The sequence below is a fragment of the Scyliorhinus canicula genome, chromosome 6, assembly GCF_902713615.1.
Source record: "Scyliorhinus canicula chromosome 6, sScyCan1.1, whole genome shotgun sequence".
Classification (NCBI taxonomy): Eukaryota; Metazoa; Chordata; class Chondrichthyes; order Carcharhiniformes; family Scyliorhinidae; genus Scyliorhinus; species Scyliorhinus canicula.
Window position 1 is genome coordinate 115703933 of NC_052151.1, and position 18101 is coordinate 115722033.

General features: G+C 41.7%; 1 protein-coding gene across 3 annotated transcripts in view; it reads left to right on the top strand.

Moving 5' to 3' along the window:
• Window positions 1–13980, top strand: part of si:dkey-71h2.2 (low density lipoprotein receptor adapter protein 1-B) — a 118662-nt gene extending 104682 nt beyond the window's left edge. The window contains exons 9-10 of one of the 3 annotated variants that reach the window (XM_038799946.1): window positions 1965–1996; window positions 12589–13980. In XM_038799946.1, the coding sequence (XP_038655874.1) occupies window positions 1965–1996; window positions 12589–12635 (79 nt within the window). In that variant the 3' untranslated portion in view covers window positions 12636–13980. The remainder of the gene's footprint in view (window positions 1–1964; window positions 1997–12588) is intronic. The other 2 variants (XM_038799947.1, XM_038799945.1) reach the window with 2 other exon arrangements.
• Window positions 13981–18101: the final 4121 nt, after the last annotated feature.

Genomic DNA, 18101 nt, shown 5'->3' on the forward strand with positions numbered 1-18101 from the left:
AACCTTCCACATACCAATTTAGGAATTAAGGCCTTTGGTTATTGAAGGAAGATTTCATTCTATCATTCTAAAATAAATAACTGTTAGGATTTTTAGGTTGGGAATATTGTTGTTAAATTGCACTGTAAAATATGGATGTTAAACCTGGATTTACAATCCCAAATTTGCTTCTTTCTAATTCTTCGTTAGATTTCAACTTGCTCTTTTGTCAAACTTCTCACTGTACTGAAAGTGCTGACGCTCACTTGAAACATTTATTTGGGCACTCCAATACTTCAGTCGACTGCCCACTCAAGAATTAACGTTTAGTTCTCGGCTTCACAACGTCAGAAAGCAATATGGACCTTACACGGAGTGCAGTGTAGATTTGCTAGAATGATATCTTGAGTCAAAGGGCTTTTTATAATTTTCCAGTTACGAGGAGAGATTTTGTCTGGAATTTAGAAGGTTAAGAGGAAATTTGATCAAAGTTTTAATGATATTACGGTAGAGAGAGAGAGAAACTATTTCCACTGGTTGGACGGTCTAGAACTAGGAGGCACAGCCCAGAAGTTAGTCAGACCTTTTCAGGAAACACTTCCACACACAATGGTAGGTGCAAGTTTGGAACTCTTCCTCCAACTATAATTGAAGCTGAATCTATTATTAATTTAAAAACTGAGATTGATAGCTTTTTCCAATTGAGATATTGAGGAATATGGGACAAAGGTGGGTATATGGAGTTAGGTTGCAGATCAGCCATGATCTCGTTGAATGATGGAACTGGTACAGAGGACTAAATACCTTATTCTTGTTCCTTTGTGTGAATGAGGGCAGCTGGCTACTTTTGCATGGAGGGCACCGGCTAAGCTCCCCCAAAACTACCCTTTTATCAATGTCTACACGTGCCCAGTTTACAGCAGGGGGCACTGGATAATGATTAGAAGCAAGAATCCCACCTTCTTAGCCTCAAGATGTTGAGGCCAGTTGTAATTGCTGTAACTTCGGTGAGCTACTTTGGAACAGATATGTAATGAAATGTGTAACATGGCAATGCTTATAATTTACTACACTATAGTAAATATGGCTTTATCTGAGATTGCCAGGGGAGCTTTTGAAATCTCTAACTTGCTGCATCATTTTGTCCCACCTGGCCAAAATAGCTATTTCCAAATGCAAAAATCAAACAAAGGGGACCTGCTGGTAAAAGTTGTAATGCCTCATACCTTGCAACAGCACATTTTAACAATTTATTTAAATGATTGCTGCTGGTTTTTAAATGTCTATTCTAATCCATTCTTTGATTGATCCTTTGTTTATCAGTATTCCAGATGTTCATGTGATCATTCCTTTACCTGTTGTACGGGAGAGAACCCTTAATTTCGGGAAGGCATTCTGTATCGCAAAGATTCGTTGCTTTTAACAATAGTTCACTGTCTTGGGCATTTTCTTGTTAAATGGCTTGATAGGCATTAACATCCTTCTTGGGAAACTATTAAGTATTGCATAGAAAATTTGCTGTCACTTAGTTAGAACACCATGTTATGATCATTGTGGAGCTGACAAGATGAGCAAGATTTTCAAGGTTGCGATTAGTGTAACTGAAAATATATCTAAATAATTCCAGTGTCTTTACAAATATTCACTTTCCTAATTGGCATTTTTACTTCTAGCTGTCCTCCTTCAGAGAATAAATTATTTTTGGTATTTGTCCCAAAGGAGTAACTTAACTTTCACAAATCTATTGTGAGCCATTCCATGCTGAGAACTGTCTTCTGCCCATACATGGAATTTGGAAAATGTTTCAAAAAATGCCCCTAATGTGAGAGATTTGTATTGAGAGTGGAATCCTGGAATTAAATATCCAGTCAACTTTCAGTTGCAATCAAAGATATGTTTACTAAAAAAGAGCCAAATCAAACATTAGGTGCTGCTAAAATCAATAAGTTGTGTGAAGCATGACTTTTATTTTCCAATTTTACAAGCAGCATTGTGGATGGAGTTGAACCAATCACAGGTATTTTTAAAAATTAATATATTTATGTTTTTATACATACATTCTTTTAAACTCATTTTCATTCCGTGGTTAATTTGAACCATGAATATACCCTTAGAAACTAAACTAGCAAGGACCTGTGCAAAACCAAAATATCAAAATGCTATAGATAGGTTCTTGATTAATAAAGGGATCCGGGCTTATGGAGAGAAGGCAGGAGAATGGGGATGAGAAAAATATCAGCCATGATTGAATGGCGGAGCAGACTCAATGGGCCAAGTGGCCTAATTCTGCTCTTGTGTATTATTGTCTTATTGTTTTGTGATTCCTTTTTGAATGGAGTTTCGACACTTGCTGTCATTCCGAGCCACAAACCCTGTGTGGGAACTACATAATTCTGCACCAGAGGGGCTGAAATAAAAATGAAAGTTTGGAAAACTATTGGGTGAACAACAGGCCTCAGACTTGAATCACAAAGTTCAAAATATTATTAGCATTTTCTTCACAGAAAAGAAGCATTGACTTCTATTATCATTGTAGTGGTGCATCTAGCTTATTTCATGATGCCTAAAGCATGACATAAGAGATCTTTCATCCCATTTTCAGATCGTCAATACAATATTTTGTAGAGAAGCCATTTGGAATGATATTATAGTTGTGTAAGTGGAAAGATAATTTTAGCTAACACTAATGTTAAATCTTCATGCAGAGAAGACCATAAGCAGTCCTCCATGTCAGCAAAACCAGCGATCAAAGTGAAATAAATGGGGATAAATGTACCTCAACCTAGCCAGTTAAGTTGACAGTGCACAGATTATAAACAAGTCTGCTTGTTAATTAGGTTGACCTGCCTAAAGAGCTTGATTCCTGGCAAGAAGTGCTATTTATTTAGTATGTTTTGAATTGAATAAATAGTTTTAGACATTTTTGCTTTTGAATAAGAGAGTTCAAGATGCTGGCTAAAATTATTACTAATCCTGTTAATTTTGAACTTCTACGTTCAAGCATTATATCAATAAGTGTGTAAATATTAGTGATGCTGTTTCTGTAAGCATTTAAACTTAATGGCTGAACACAATTTTTTTGAGGTTAGATGAACAGACCAGTTATACTAGAATTAGCAAGTTAATTTTCATGAGGTCACCTATAAGATCCACCTGTCCTGTTCTATGAAACATTACTTCCTACTTTCTTTTGGTTAGCCATTTTATGTAAATATGTGATGTCTGTTTGTGTACATTATTACTGAATAGGCTTCAGAGGCCTCATTGTCTCCATGTTGAACTGGTCAAACCAATAATTGAAATTGTGCTCTTTAACTTATTTCTTCATCGGTAATAAACTACTGTAAGAAAAAACATGATATCATGCTCACAGATTACAAAAAAAAGTTTGTCCTATTTAGAATATTTAATGACCACTTTGCTGGTAGAACATAGGATGATAACTACCTTGTAATATTTTGTGGGTTCTATAAGATTGTTTTGAAATCCGTCTGCATGCAGATCAGGACTGTTCTCACTGTCAATTATGAAAGCTGCTAATTTTCTTTCATGTGGTTACAGTTAGGGCCCTGCAGGATTGGCCTGGAGTCTCCAGGAATTGAAGACCAATCTTCAGGAAACTGCTGTGTGCAACCCTGGCAAAAAGTATCAGGACATTTTTTTAAAAAATGTAATTTATTTTGAGTATTTCTCTTTTACCAGATATAAAAATATTGAGAGCATGGAAAAAAGACAGTTGGCTGATAGTTGAGCATCATCCAATTGGGAAAGTTGTCTTTTTGCTTTCCAATTGGTGTAGGTAGGCATTACATCACAAGGATGGATATGTTGGCGACTAAATAGCAAGAGCTTGGAGGAAAGTCAGGTGGTGGAACCTCCAGGAATACATTTAATCACAGTTGGTAACCTTATTTATAGTCTTGGGTGTAAGGGTTTAGATTCTTCATTCGATATACGCTGGTCCAGTGCTTGCTACTGATTTGTCCGGTCTATCCCTTTGAAATAATGCTGAGATATCAATATAGCCACCTTCATATGAATGAATATTACAATTGGCAAATAATAGAAATATATCACGGGATGTATTTGGTTTCATTTGTGGTGTCATTAATTAAACTAATTGAATAGAATTTCAAGACTGCTCTGTCCTTTGCAAAGCGCTGGGGGTTGCGTACGGCACAGCTGACCTCACTGGTGTCTGGCACTTCTGGCCTCCTGGGCTGGTATGTCACACTGATGGCCTCTGCAACTGGCGCCTGGCACTGCTGGCCTCCTAGGCTGGCACATGGCACTGCTGACCACCTGGGCTGGCGCCTGGCACTGCTGGCCTCAGCGACTGGCACTGCTGGCCCCCTAGGCTGGCACATGGCACTGCTGACCACCTGGGCTGGCGCCTGGCACTGCTGGCCTCAGCGACTGGCACTGCTGGCCCCCTAGGCTGGCACATGGCACTGCTGGCCTCCTGGGCTGGCACATGGCACTGCTGGCCCCCTAGGCTGGCACATGGCACTGCTGGCCTCCTGGGCTGGTACATGGCACTGCTGGCCGCCTGGGCTGGTACATGGCACTGCTGGCCTCCTGGGCTGGTACATGGCACGGTTGCCCTCCTGGACCGGCGCCTGGCACTGCTGCCCTCCTGGGCTGGCGCCTGGCACTGCCCTCCTGGGCTGGCGCCTGGCACTGCTGCCCTCCTGGGCTGGCGCCTGGCGCTGCTGCCCTCCTGGGCTGGCGCCTGGCGCTGCTGCCCTCCTGGGCTGGCGCCTGGCACTGCTGCCCTCCTGGGCTGGCGCCTGGCACTGCTGCCCTCCTGGGCTGGCGCCTGGCACTGCTGCCCTCCTGGGCTGGCGCCTGGCACTGCTGCCCTCCTGGGCTGGCGCCTGGCACTGCTGCCCTCCTGGGCTGGCGCCTGGCACTGCTGCCCTCCTGGGCTGGCGCCTGGCACTGCTGCCCTCCTGGGCTGGCGCCTGGCACTGCTGCCCTCCTGGGCTGGCGCCTGGCACTGCTGCCCTCCTGGGCTGGCGCCTGGCACTGCTGCCCTCCTGGGCTGGCGCCTGGCACTGCTGCCCTCCTGGGCTGGCGCCTGGCACTGCTGCCCTCCTGGGCTGGCACCTGGCACTGCTGGCCTCCTGGGCTGGCATCTGGCAGTGCTGTTGTCGCTGACACCTGGCACTGCTGCCCTCCTGGGCTGGCACCTGGCACTGCTGCCCTCCTGGGCTGGCGCCTGGCACTGCTGGCCTCCTGGGCTGGCACCTGTCACTGCTGGCCTCCTGGGCTGACACCTGTCACTGCTGGCCTCCTGGGCTGGCACCTGGCACTGCTGCCCTCCTGGGCTGGCGCCTGGCACTGCTAGCCTCACTAGCATGTGGCTCAGCTGGCCTCCCAAGATTTACTACTGCCATTGCCCGGAACCTTCCAAGCAGAGGTCAGGCTGTCTTCCAAATTTCTTTAAACAGCTGCACCCCAGAAACATGGCCCAGATCGTTTATGCATCCTTGAAGTAGGTGGGAATCCAATTCCATCAACGCTTCTGCTGGCATTAAGACCAAACCAGAACTAAAGATTACAATTTCATGGCCTCAGCTAATGATGATTTTTTTTTATGTCGCTGGCATATTGCTTATGAGAGTGGGACATTTCAGATAGCTCTGCCAGAGAGCTGGTAGTGGCACGATAAGCCAAATGGCCTGTGCTGTATCTATCGTTCTATGATTCTATGAATTGTAAAATTGTAGTGACAAACCTACCACCTCGGAAAAACATAACATCAATGATTGTGGTACATTGATGTTTGCTGTCCCCTAGTGGAATTACATTGCATTAACTTCTCTCAAGCTTTACATTTCTAGCCACGTGCTAAAAACTACCAGCATAATGATGGTGTGACCCTCGTCTGTTTAATGTCAGTTGCACCTCTCGTACAGTGAGTTTGATATAGGCACACACAAGAAACCAGACACATCAAACAATTCTGCTCTCAATCACAAACCTATTTTCCACCAACATTGCAATTTTGAAGTGTTTTTTGAAATTGTGACGAGTAAGGAAAATTGGTCAGATATTCACACAACATTTTACTGTCTCCTTAATTTGCATGGCTTCACTCCAATGTAAGGACCGGCATATTTTACTTACATCATGTAGCACACTCTCTATTTCTTTCCAGTTTTGTTTTGTCTTATGTTCAATCAGTCCAAAGGTGCCAGAAACTCACTGACAGTCCATTTGAGTGATACATTTTTGTGTATGAATATAAAAAATGTATGACAGCAAGCTGTTGGCTTCATACATCACAGCTGAGCTGCTCTAATCTAATTTCTACAAGTGTGTGGTTTTCATCAGGTGTAGGAACTATGGTGGAACTTCCCAGCCCAGAGCCACAGAGGCCAAGTGCAACGCTCTTTTGCTAGAGATTGCCTGACGCCGCACCGACTACTGAATTGAAGTATGCTACACTAATACTCTGTCACCGGCGATCCATCACCTATCCCAAATCTTCCATCAAAATATGTGAATGGAAAATGTTACCTGTGTTAGTTACCTGTGATTAAAACAGCCAATTTTGACCTCCTGAAAATAGGAAAACGCCAAGCTGCATTCACTTGCCAGAGTCAGACTAAGAATGGTGCATAGATTTCTGGATCTGTACCTGCCACAAGTGTTCATTAGAAAATTAAGGGCAATGCAGGCACAAGGTTTTGGATGCATGCTCTTAGCAAATGAGATCAGGGAGCATTGACCCCCCCCCCCCCCCCCCCCCCCCCCCCTAAGATTTTAATGCGCACCACGTGAGATCTAGCAATACTTAGGCAGTGCATTTTGCTACGATTCCAGTTGATATTATAATTGAAAGATCCCAACATGAACCCTGGCTCAAAAGACTGTAACTTTTATTTGTATAAAACAAGGAACAGAGTCACAGGATGGCTAATTAGTTTTAGCACCAAGAAAAGAAGCATTAAACATGAAAAGTTTGATTACTATACAATGCTCCTTTACTACCCCCTTAGTTTAACAACTACACACAGATTTTAAGATGAACACGGATTGCAAAGTGCATCTTAAACTAGAATGGTCTCATTAATACACCAAGTCCCTTATAAGCATACAAGATGACCGTTGTAAGACAGATTCCTCTCTGAAGTCAAGTGAATGTCTGTTGTTTTCTCCTTCCAATCCACACCCCCCTCCTCTCCAACCAGATGATTCTTGTACCATGAGCCACCTTGTCTTACTAAACTCCGGCATCCACGCGAGTGATTTAAAATTCCGCTTTCAAATGTCACATTTTTAAATCACCTTTTTAAATTATGCTTTCCCTCACAGCTTCCATCAGGGTTTCATTTTCAGATTTTACACGCCTCGCCTCAGGTTCCCTTTGTCAAAAGCTTTTTACACAAACTCTGAATTCCAACCAGAGATTTTCAGTTATTTCAAATAATGTTTCCAAACTGTAGTACTTTCTCACAAACATTAGCACTGCAGCAGATATCTTTCTGGCCTCTCATGATCCAATGCCTTTTCAACTCTCTCATTTGAATAGCAATCTGTTCTGCTTCCCCGTTTCCGCTATTTCGTTAACTCCAAATATTTGGAAACTTCTTTTTATTTGTCTAGTTTCCTTAACTACCTGGGCTGTAGATTTCCAGCATCTGTTTTCTTAACTTCCCTCCTTTGTCCTTTGTTATGTTTGAGTCACATCCTTAATGAGTACTTTGCATTGGTATTCACCAAGGAGAGCGACATGATGGATGTTGAGGTCAGGGATGGGTATGTGAATACTCTAGGACATGTCAGCACAATGAAAGAGGAAGTGATGGATATCTTAAAATGCATTAAGGTAGACAAGTCCCTTGGGCTGGATGGGATATATCACATGTTACTGTGGGAGGCGTGAGAGGAAATAGCTGGGGCCTTAAGAGATATCTTTGACCACAGGTGAGGTTCCAGAGGACTGGAGAATAGCAAATGTTGTCCCTTTGTTCAAGAAGGGAAGCCGGGATAATCCAGGAAATTGTAGGCCAGTGAGCCTGACATCAGTTGTGGGGAAGCTTTTGGAGAAGATATTGAGGGACAGGCGAATGGACTTGTCAGTGATAGGCAGCATATTTTGTGCAGGGAAGGTCGTGTCTTACCAACTTGATAGAGTTTTTTGAGGGGGTGACAAATTAATTGATGAGAGAAAGTGGACATAATCTATATAGACTTCAGTAAGGCATTAGAAAAGGTCCCTCATGGAAGACTGGTACAAAAGGGTAAAGTTGCACGGGATTCGGGGTGTACTAGGTAGATAAGACCATAAGACATAGGAGTGGAAGTAAGGCCATTCGGCCCATCGAGTCCACTCTGCCATTCAATCATGGCTGATGGGCATTTCAACTCCACCTATCAGCATTCTCCCCGTAGCCCTTAATTCCTCGCGACATCAAGAATTTATCTATCTCTGCCTTGAAGCCATTTAGCGTCCCGGCCTCCACTGCACTCCGCGGCAATGAATTCCACAGGCCCACCACTCTCTGGCTGAAGAAATGTCTCCGCATTTCTGTTCTGAATTTACCCCCTCTAATTCTAAGGCTGTGCCCACGGGTCCTCGTCTCCTCGCCTAATGGAAACAGTTTATTTGCGTCCACCCCCTGGTTTGACAACAGGAGACCGAGAGTAGCAGTGGATGGGAGTTTTTCAGAATGGAGATCTGTAACTAGTGGTGAACAACAGGGATCAGTGCTGGGGCCACTGTTCTTTGTAATGTATAGAAATGATCTGGAGGAAGATGTAAATGGTCCGATTAACAAGTTTACAGATGACACTAAGATAGGTGAAGTTGCAGATGTGGTGATATGCCTATGGGCTATATCATGGTTAGATGGTGTGCGACCTCCAACCAGAAGGTGGGATCCAGGCACACCACGCGATCTTCAGACCAGGGGCCTGGATATAAAGGGAGACGCATCCGGCCATCTTCAGAGGAAGGTTGAAAGGATAATAAGACATACATGTAATTGGTCAGTGCTCGGTATAAGTTCCAGAGGAGTAGCAAGACTCCATGATAACGTGCTCTGAATTAGATTGCCATCTTACTACACGAGATACAATAAAAGGATCCTGGTATGGACAGATCGAAGTGTTTGGTGAGTTATAAAACACAACAGCATATAGTTAAGTGGACTGTCGGAGAATACAGCAGAATATAGATAGATTGGAGAGTTGGGCAGAGAAATGGCAGACGGAGTTAAATCCGGATAAATGCGAGGTGATGCATTTTGGAAGATTAAATTCAGGTGTGAATTACACAGTAAATGGCAGAACCCTCAAGTGCATTGACATACAGAGTGATCTGGGTGTTCAGGTCCATAGTTCCATGAAAGTGGCAATGCAGGTGGATAAGGTGGTCATGAAGGCATACGGCATGTTTACCTTCATTGGCCGGGACATTGAGTAGAAGAGTTGGCAGGTCATGTTATAGTGTATAAAACTTAAGTTAGGCCACATTTGGAACACTGCATGCAGTTCTGATCGCCACACTACCAAAAAGACGTAGATGCTTTGAAGAAAGTGCAAAGAAGTGCAGTGCCAGTGGTTGAAAGTGTAAAGAAGTGCAAAGAAGGTTTACCACGATGTTGCCTGGTCTGGAGGGTGTTAGCTATGAGTAGAGGTTGAAAAAACTTGGATTGTTTTCATTGGAAAGACGGAGGCTGAGGGGAGACCTGATTGAGGTCTACAAAATTATGAGAGGTATAGTTGGTTTATAGGTGCAACAGGTGATTAAGAAAGTGAATGGTGTTTTGTCCTTCATTGCTAGAGGGATGGAGTTTAAGACTAGGAAGGTTATGCTGCAATTGTATAAGGTGTTAGTGAGGCCACACCTGGAGTATTGTGTTCAGTTTTGGTCTCCTTACCTGAGAAAAGACGTATTGGCGCTGGAGGGTGTGTAAAGGAGATTCACTAGATTAATCCCAGAGCTGAGGGGGTTGGATTACGAGGCGAGGTTGAGTAGACTGGGACTGTACTCGTTGTAATTTTGAAGGATGCGGGAGGATCTTACAGAAACATATAAAATTATGAAGTGAATAGATAGGATAGATGCGGGCAGGTGAAAGCAGAACTAGGGGGAATCGTGTCAAAATAAGGGGAAGTAGATTTAGGACTGAGTTTAGGAGGAACTTCTTCACCCAAAGGGTTGTGAATCTATGGAATTCCCTGCCCAGTGAAGCAGCTGAGGCTCCTTCATTAAATGTTTTCAAGATAAAGATAGTTTAAAGATAGAAGAATAAAGGGTTATGATGTTCGGTAAGGAAAGTGGAGCTGAGTCCATAAAAGATCAGCCATGATCTCATTGAATGGCGAAGCAGGCTCGAAGGGCCAGATGGCCTACTCCTGCTCCTGGTTCTTGCGTTCTTGTAGACAGGGTGGATAGTCAGAAGCCTTTTCCCAGGGTGGAAGACTGAATCACAAGGGAGCACAGGTTCAAGGTGCGAGGGGGAAAGTTTAGGAGAGATGTGCGGAGAAAGTTTTTCACGCAGAGGGTGGTGGGTGCTTGGAACTGGTTGCCAGTGGAGGTGGTGGAAGCAGGCATGATAGCAATGTTTACGATGCATCTTGTTGGACACATGAACGCACAGGGAATGGAAGGATGCAGATTGTTTGGACAATGAGTAGTCGGTCTAAATAAGGATTCTGGATCAGTGCAGGCTTGGTGGCCAAAGGGCATATTCCTGTGCTGTAATGTTCTCTGTTTTCAAACATTAATTCATAGTGTGGCTTTTTTCATAGTAAGGCTGAGAGAGATGTTCTCTCTTTAGCCTACTAAAACTAGCTGCTTCTACCAGACGTGCGAGAGCAACCTTTTTCCCCACTACCTATTTCTAACTGCAATCAAATTGGCTAAACAAAAATCTTACACGGCCTCAGTTGCTGAGCAACCACAGCTGTTTTGTTTACTTTATTTAAGGTGCATCTTAAACATTGCTATCATACCTGCTTCCTCCGCCGGCAACCAGTTCCAAGCACCCACCTTCCCCTGCGATTGAATTGGGTTTATGGACGCACTCAAAATGGTAAAAATAGCTGTTAGATGCTTGTTTAACCGCAAGTGAATCCCTCAGATTGTATAGCTGAGACTATAGAATATAACTAAAATAATTTTTTAGATTCCAAGTTTCAGACTGATGAAAGAAGTGGTGAAGTGAATGAATAAGTTATTTGTGCTGAATCAGGATAATAATTTGAAGATGTGTAAACTACAATGTAAAATAATGCAGCTGTTGAAGAACCCTGACAAAGGAAGCGGGCTGGACAAAATATAGCACTGATACACTGAGGCACACTGTCTTGGAACATGAAATGAAATGAACTTATTGTCACGAGTAGGCTTCAATGAAGTTACTGTGAAAAGCCCCTAGTCGTCACATTCCGTTGCCTGTTCGGGGAGGCTGGTACGGGAAATGAACCGTGCTGCTGGCCTGCCTTGATATGCTTTAAAAGCCAGCGATTTAGCCCAGTGTGCTAAACCAGCCCCTTGTCTACTTGCTGGGAGATTGATTGATAATATTAGCCATTTAAGCTGAAAGAAACCTAAAGAGTAAGAATTCAAATTTGGATCAAGTGCTCTAAGATAACTAGGCCAAACGTCCATTTCTTTCTGATGCTCTTGTCAGGATTTGACTGTAGTTGGATATAACCTAATTGAAAAAAAATTATCAGTTGCATAATTTTAAACAACTGTGAGAATGTTGCATACATATTTAATAAGGCAATTAATTTCTTTTGAACAGATTAAGGCAAATAATTATTTTTCCTTTTTGCTTGGTGTCGTCTGTGACTCAGTGAAAGCCCTGGGTCATGAGGTTGTGGGCTTTAGTCACACTCCAGATACCTGAGCACAAAGTCTAGGTTGGCATTCCACTGCTGATGGAGTGCTGCACTGTCAGAGGTGGCATTCTTCAGATGAGATGTTCATCTGATGCCCTTTCAGGTGGACATAAAAAGATCACACAACACTATTCACGTACCAGCCTCCCCGAACAGGCACCGGCATGTGGTGACTAGGGGCTTTTCACAGTAACTTCATTTGAAGCCTACTTGTGACAATTAGCGATTTTCAGGTCATTTTCATTTCATTATTCAAAAAGCAGTGGAGGCCTAACCAACCCCCCCCCCCCCCCCCCCCCCCCCCCCTCAAACGTACATCACTTAAATAGATTATCTGATCATGTTTGTGGATTCTTCTGTGTGAAAGTTGCATTTCCAACATTACAACAATGATTACAAGGTGAAAGTGTAACCACTTGTTGTAAAGTGGTTTGGGACATTAAGGTTACGTTAGAGACTGTTCAAATCCAAGTTCATTCAATATTTTTGATGGAATCGATGTAAGCATTTTCAATCTTGAGTGTTCAAAGATATGATTTATGTTGGTGGCTGCAGGATGCAATCTAACATCTTAAAAGATAATAAATAATTCATTCTGATGCTAATAAAATTGTGGACATCTCACATTTCCAGCATGCACTGGCAGTGGACAAGGCTCTCCTTTGGCAGTGTCGATCTGTAAATTGACCTGCATATATGCTCTCTATGAATAAAAGTGAATTATATCTTTTGTTTTCATTTCAGACTTGCTGAGTCTCGAACAAACATACAGTGCAAGAATGTCTCAATAGATCTTCAGGACTCTCTGATAGAAGAGGCCCTCCTATGATCCCAGACTTAAGCAAAGTGTGCCCATCACCTACAGATTCGAACAAAGAAGTTTTGTCACCACACCACTTGTTTCAGGCAAAGCTGCATCTCACTCATTCTAACCACAATAACTTTGGCTTGGTTTTGGAACATCCTGAGAAGAAACGACTGTAAAGATACACGCTCCTTCTGTTTGGCTGATACATGCTTGACAATTGACTGTTTTTCCTTTTGATGCTTTACCAATAACCAGATTGGTTTTTTAAAGACTATTTAGCTTTGAACCATAAATTTTCATGGAAAATTGTTTTTTTGTCTTAGTCCGACAGCCATATCTGTGATTGAATGATTGATGCAAAAGTATCTTTAGATATAAACTGGCTGAGAAAGGTAAAGAGTATGGGAGCAGTGATTTGAAATAGAAATGTTTTTACTCCGGATTTGGCACATTGCACAGGAGCATGGCAGCGAACATCAAGTGACTGTCTCCAAATAAGTTTGCCAACCTATTGTCACCACTCCGTGTTTCCACAGTTGGTAGCGTAAAAATAGAGCATTACTTGGCAAGCAAAATCTGACCATTTTTTCTGGAATACTGCCGTCGGTAGCACAGAATTTACGATATAATGAATGACTTTACTCAAATACAAATTTGATTTATTTTAGAAATAAAATTCTGGGATATGGCAATTGAATAATTTGAGACATGATATGTGGTAAGTGTAGTGCGTTTGGGAAGAAGAAGGTGACTTTATAGACTAATGATTCCCAAAGCACTGCAGCACTGGATTTTATTTTATTATTTCTTAACCTATTGTACACTAATCAACAGAGATTGTTTGATACCATTAGTCAACATCTCCACTATCATTGTTTCAAGTGACCAGCAGAATGTAGAAAGGAAATGAAATTGCCTTCAGCATTACTGGGAAGAATAAACGTCTCTACTTATATGAAAAATGATTTGGGAAATTGTACCCAAAAAATGCAAACTGTCACTCATTGGGCTGTGTTTTGCAGGCCATCTGCAGGTGGAAAACAGGTGGGGGATCTGAAAATTGGGGTGTCCAGTGCCTGCCTGCCCACCCCCATCCTGCTGCCAGCTTATGGGTGGTGGGAAGTGTTGGGTTAAATTAAGCCTTTAAATGGACAATTAATGCCTCCTGCAATACCGACAGTGACCACCAGTCTTATTATCATGGAATTCCTATAGTGCAGAAGGAGGCCATTCGGCCCAACGAGCCTGCCCAGGGTCCAGCCCTATCCCCGTAACCTAGTAATCCCATCTAACCTCTTGGACACAAAGGGACAATTTAGCATGGCCAATCCACCTGACCTGCACATCTTTGGACTGGTAAGAAATCAGAGCTCCCGGAGGAACTCTTATAGACTCTGGGAGAAAGTGCAAACTCCACACAGTCACCCATGGTCTGAATCGAACCCGGGTTATTAGCTCTGTGAGGCTGCAGTGCTAACCACTGAACAATAGAACATTACAGCGCAGTACAGGCCCTCTGGCCTTCGATGTTGCGCCGACCTGTGAAACCACTCTAAAGCCCATCTACACTATTCCATTATCATCCATATGTTTATCCAATGACCATTTAAATGCCCTTAACTGTGCCACCGTTCCAGCTTGTAACAACTGCTGGCCTTGATTGGGCAGCAACTCTGGTGTGAATCTTGCTGGGGACTGATGGAAATTCCCGCGTCAGACTAATTAAAAAGCTGTTGCCCGAAAAGGCGGCCAAGTGGAGGTGATCTCAGCCCTAAAATGTAAGCTAGGGTGCAGGGAGCCCACTCAGAGCATATAATCCAATCCATCAAAAACGATTAGTGCAAAGAATTAACTCCAAGGAATTGATAGTTATATGTTTAATGGCACCGCTGCAAGAGACAATGCTATGTTTGGTGAGTATCGTTGACAATTAACCTAATACCTCCAACCATACTGAAAACCAGATGTATTGACTAATACCTACACAAATATGTACAGGAATCCACTTGTTATATTTTGCTACCAATTGAGAATATATCATGGTCTGCTGCAAAGGATTCCTGCTTCTAGATATACAATTTCAATTTCTAATCCACAAGTTTCCAAATGATTGTGGTTGCAGATTACAGATATATTATAATGCTTTAGAATGTTGGAGAATTTTATGAAAATTAAATTTATTTATTAGAGTTGAAAGCAAAAGTTGAAAGGAAGTGTATTATTGAATTAATTTCGTCATTTTGAAAAATATAGGCAGAAAGGATATATATATTCTCAATGTTCAAAACTTAATACCAAGTGGAATAGAATCACATGTTAGACGAAGAATGGTCACAGAAAGATGTGTTTTGGTTGTGTCTGTCGGATTGTAGCTTTGGCGAAAGAATGTGTATATTTTGCTCAACACAATGTCCTCAATGAAATTGAATTAATTCAAATATTCTTGCTCAAAAGAGGTCAGTTCTGGAGACCTTGGGTTGCATTTTACAGGGGGAATGGGTAACGGGTTACGGCTTTCCCCTCAAAAGTAAAGTTGTCAGTAAGCCGACTCCCTCCGTGCAGCCTACCGCAGAACCATAACTGCGGGCAGGCTAAATCGGTGAACAGTGGGACATACTCCCCTTGTTTGGAGATACCCCTCTCTTGGAGCTGCCAGACCATCTGATGCGAGTTTTGATACTAAATCACTGGGAGAAGGGGCTGGAGGCCAGATTCTGTTGGCAGAAGGCTCTGAAGGAAGGGGGGCATTTCAAATGAGAGCCCACCCGCCCAATTCCCCATTTGTTCATGTAGGCCTATTTTTAAAATGTTCTTCCCATTGCTGCCCAACTGCCCATGCCAAAAATGTTCAGGTCCATACTCTTGTTAAGATGACCGTCATTTATATATTTACATATGGTGGGTGGGCTGTTGAGTTTGACGCCTTACCATCTAGCATATTATGGGTGTGAGCTCAGGAGTGGGTAGGAAGGTGGTGGGCTGGTGATACAACCTATTTTACATGCCGCCCAACACTACCCCTCAGCCGAAAACATGAGCAGTCCGTAAAATCCAGTCCCATATGTTTTAAAAACCTAACTCAACCATTTTTTTAAAAATTCTATTTAAAACAAAATTTAAAAGTCAGCTGCTTTTCATGCATAAATTTTATACATTTTTAATGTTTCCGTTTGATAAAAAGTGGCATGTAATGCAATTAGGAAAAAAAAAAGACCTCTATTTATAATGCTAGAGTAATATATGATCAATATATTCCTCCTCCTCCTCCTTCAGGTACCATGCCCGAAGAGGGTGTTGGCAACTGTGGGCTTCCATTGGATTGCTCCGAGGTAGTGCTTGGCAAAGTAGTGCAGTGATTTGTTGTTGCCTCTTGCAGTATGGTTGGCCAGGAAACTCTCTTGCTCTTACTGCCTGCCATCAGCCATTTTGGAAGGACTTATGGGCTGATAATCAACTTGTTTGGCCACATAATGAACTATTTGACCGTCAGTCCCTTGAGGTGGGACATGAATGTTGGGTTTCTGCGCCAGAGATAGGGTCACTACCATTGCATCATAAAACCTTTTGACTAATATGTTAGTGGTGGCACATACATTGTAACACAAATAACAAAAGAGGATATGCCTGTACATATTTTACAAAACTCACGATTGCAACTCTCATGGCTGTTATCTCTTGAAGTTACCTTAATTATGAATTTTGAAGGTGGCTGGGACACTTTTTTTAACAGAGTTGAAAACTTTCACTGAATTTAGTCACCTTTGTCGTCTTGTTGAGATTTTTAATTTTTAAGAAAATCACCTCCTCGGTTGAAAGAAAACATGGTGATTATAATGAGCTTTAACTGGAACGAATGTACATTATGCAGCCATACGAGGGAATAGCACTAGTTATTTGTTGGTTTTCTCTTTCAAACACAACTATAAATTTTAAGCATTTTTAAAAATTAAACTAAACTGAAAATACTGAAGATGTTTAAGCAGCAGCAACTTTGTCCTAAGATAGAAATGCTGCTTAACAAAAGTGTTACTTTACCAACCAATGCTGCTGTAATTTGCAAATCAAGAACTCCTATAAAAATGAGAATTTACACTGGACTAATGTGCTTTTTAAAGCCTATTTTGTTGTACAATAATTTTTAAAAACGTGTATATTAATATAAAATCTATTTTGACCAGCCTTCATGTATTTAAATAAATAAGGTGTGCTGAGGACTGATCTTCGTTTGGCAATGCAATGTGACTTTTGGTATTTTATACTAGCACATTGAAAATGTTGGCAGCAGTGACATTTTTTTAAAACTGATGTTGTGAAGGACTCTGAATATATTTAAACAGAATGAAATAACTAATTTATTCCATTGTTAAGCTTCTTATTGACATTTTGTAATATCATTTTTGTTATCTCCTGGAACCATTATACTTACCATAACGGAACTATCGCTAGCCTTCTAGATTAATTAGTAAACATCATTAATTTATTTGGTCTGTGACCTGTGCCATTTAAAGCTCAAAGCGCTCATTGAAATACAAACAACACTAAGTCTGTAGTATTACAGTAAATAATTCAAAATATGAAGCTGTACTATGATTAATTATGAGGTTGATCAGCCAGAAATGTTGAGACTGAATGCTGATAGTAGTGACAGACTTAATTTTGTACTTGCTGGTATCTATGCAAACAAGTTGTTTAATTCCACATTCCTGTTGTTTGAATGCAGTCTGCAGATGAATTTTGCTGCAGACCATCTATTTTGGACTACTTGCACTGCACCATTTTTGGTAATACAGCACTGACAGTTCCATCAAATCTGTTTTAAAAATGCTGCTTTAATATGACCATTTTTTGTACATCTATACTCACTATGAAAACATTAGAAAATCTCCAACTGGCTCTGTATGTTGGATAGCATACACGAGTTCTTTTGTAGTTAAGCTCCGTGTGAAGCCCGGTGACCCATAGAATAACTGTGTGAATACAGTAGATGTAATATTGCAGCATTCTGTAAACTTGAAATTTATTGAGTTTCCAATAATTTGCAATTTGATATTGTTATACTCTAATGACTACCTACAATTGTGCTGAATTTTGGATAAAATCTACTATAAAATCACTACCAGTGCTTTTTACAATTAATGTACATGTAATAATAAAAATCCTGAGACATTTATCAGATGAGAAAGAATTTTGTCTTGTTGACTGAATGAATGGTTAGCTGCAAAATGGAGAATAAAAGTTTAACGTGATTTAAATTTTTTTTTAAAGTACCCAATTCTTTTTTCTCTAATTAGGGAGCAATTTTAGCATGGCCAATCCACCTCCCTTGCACATTTTTGGGTTTGGGGGTGTGACCGTTTAATATGATTTCATTAGCACTGAATGCGCATAGCTTTTCACAGTGCTTTCCAGGATGGTAGCGAATTCACAGAGCAGAAGGGAAAAATGAATG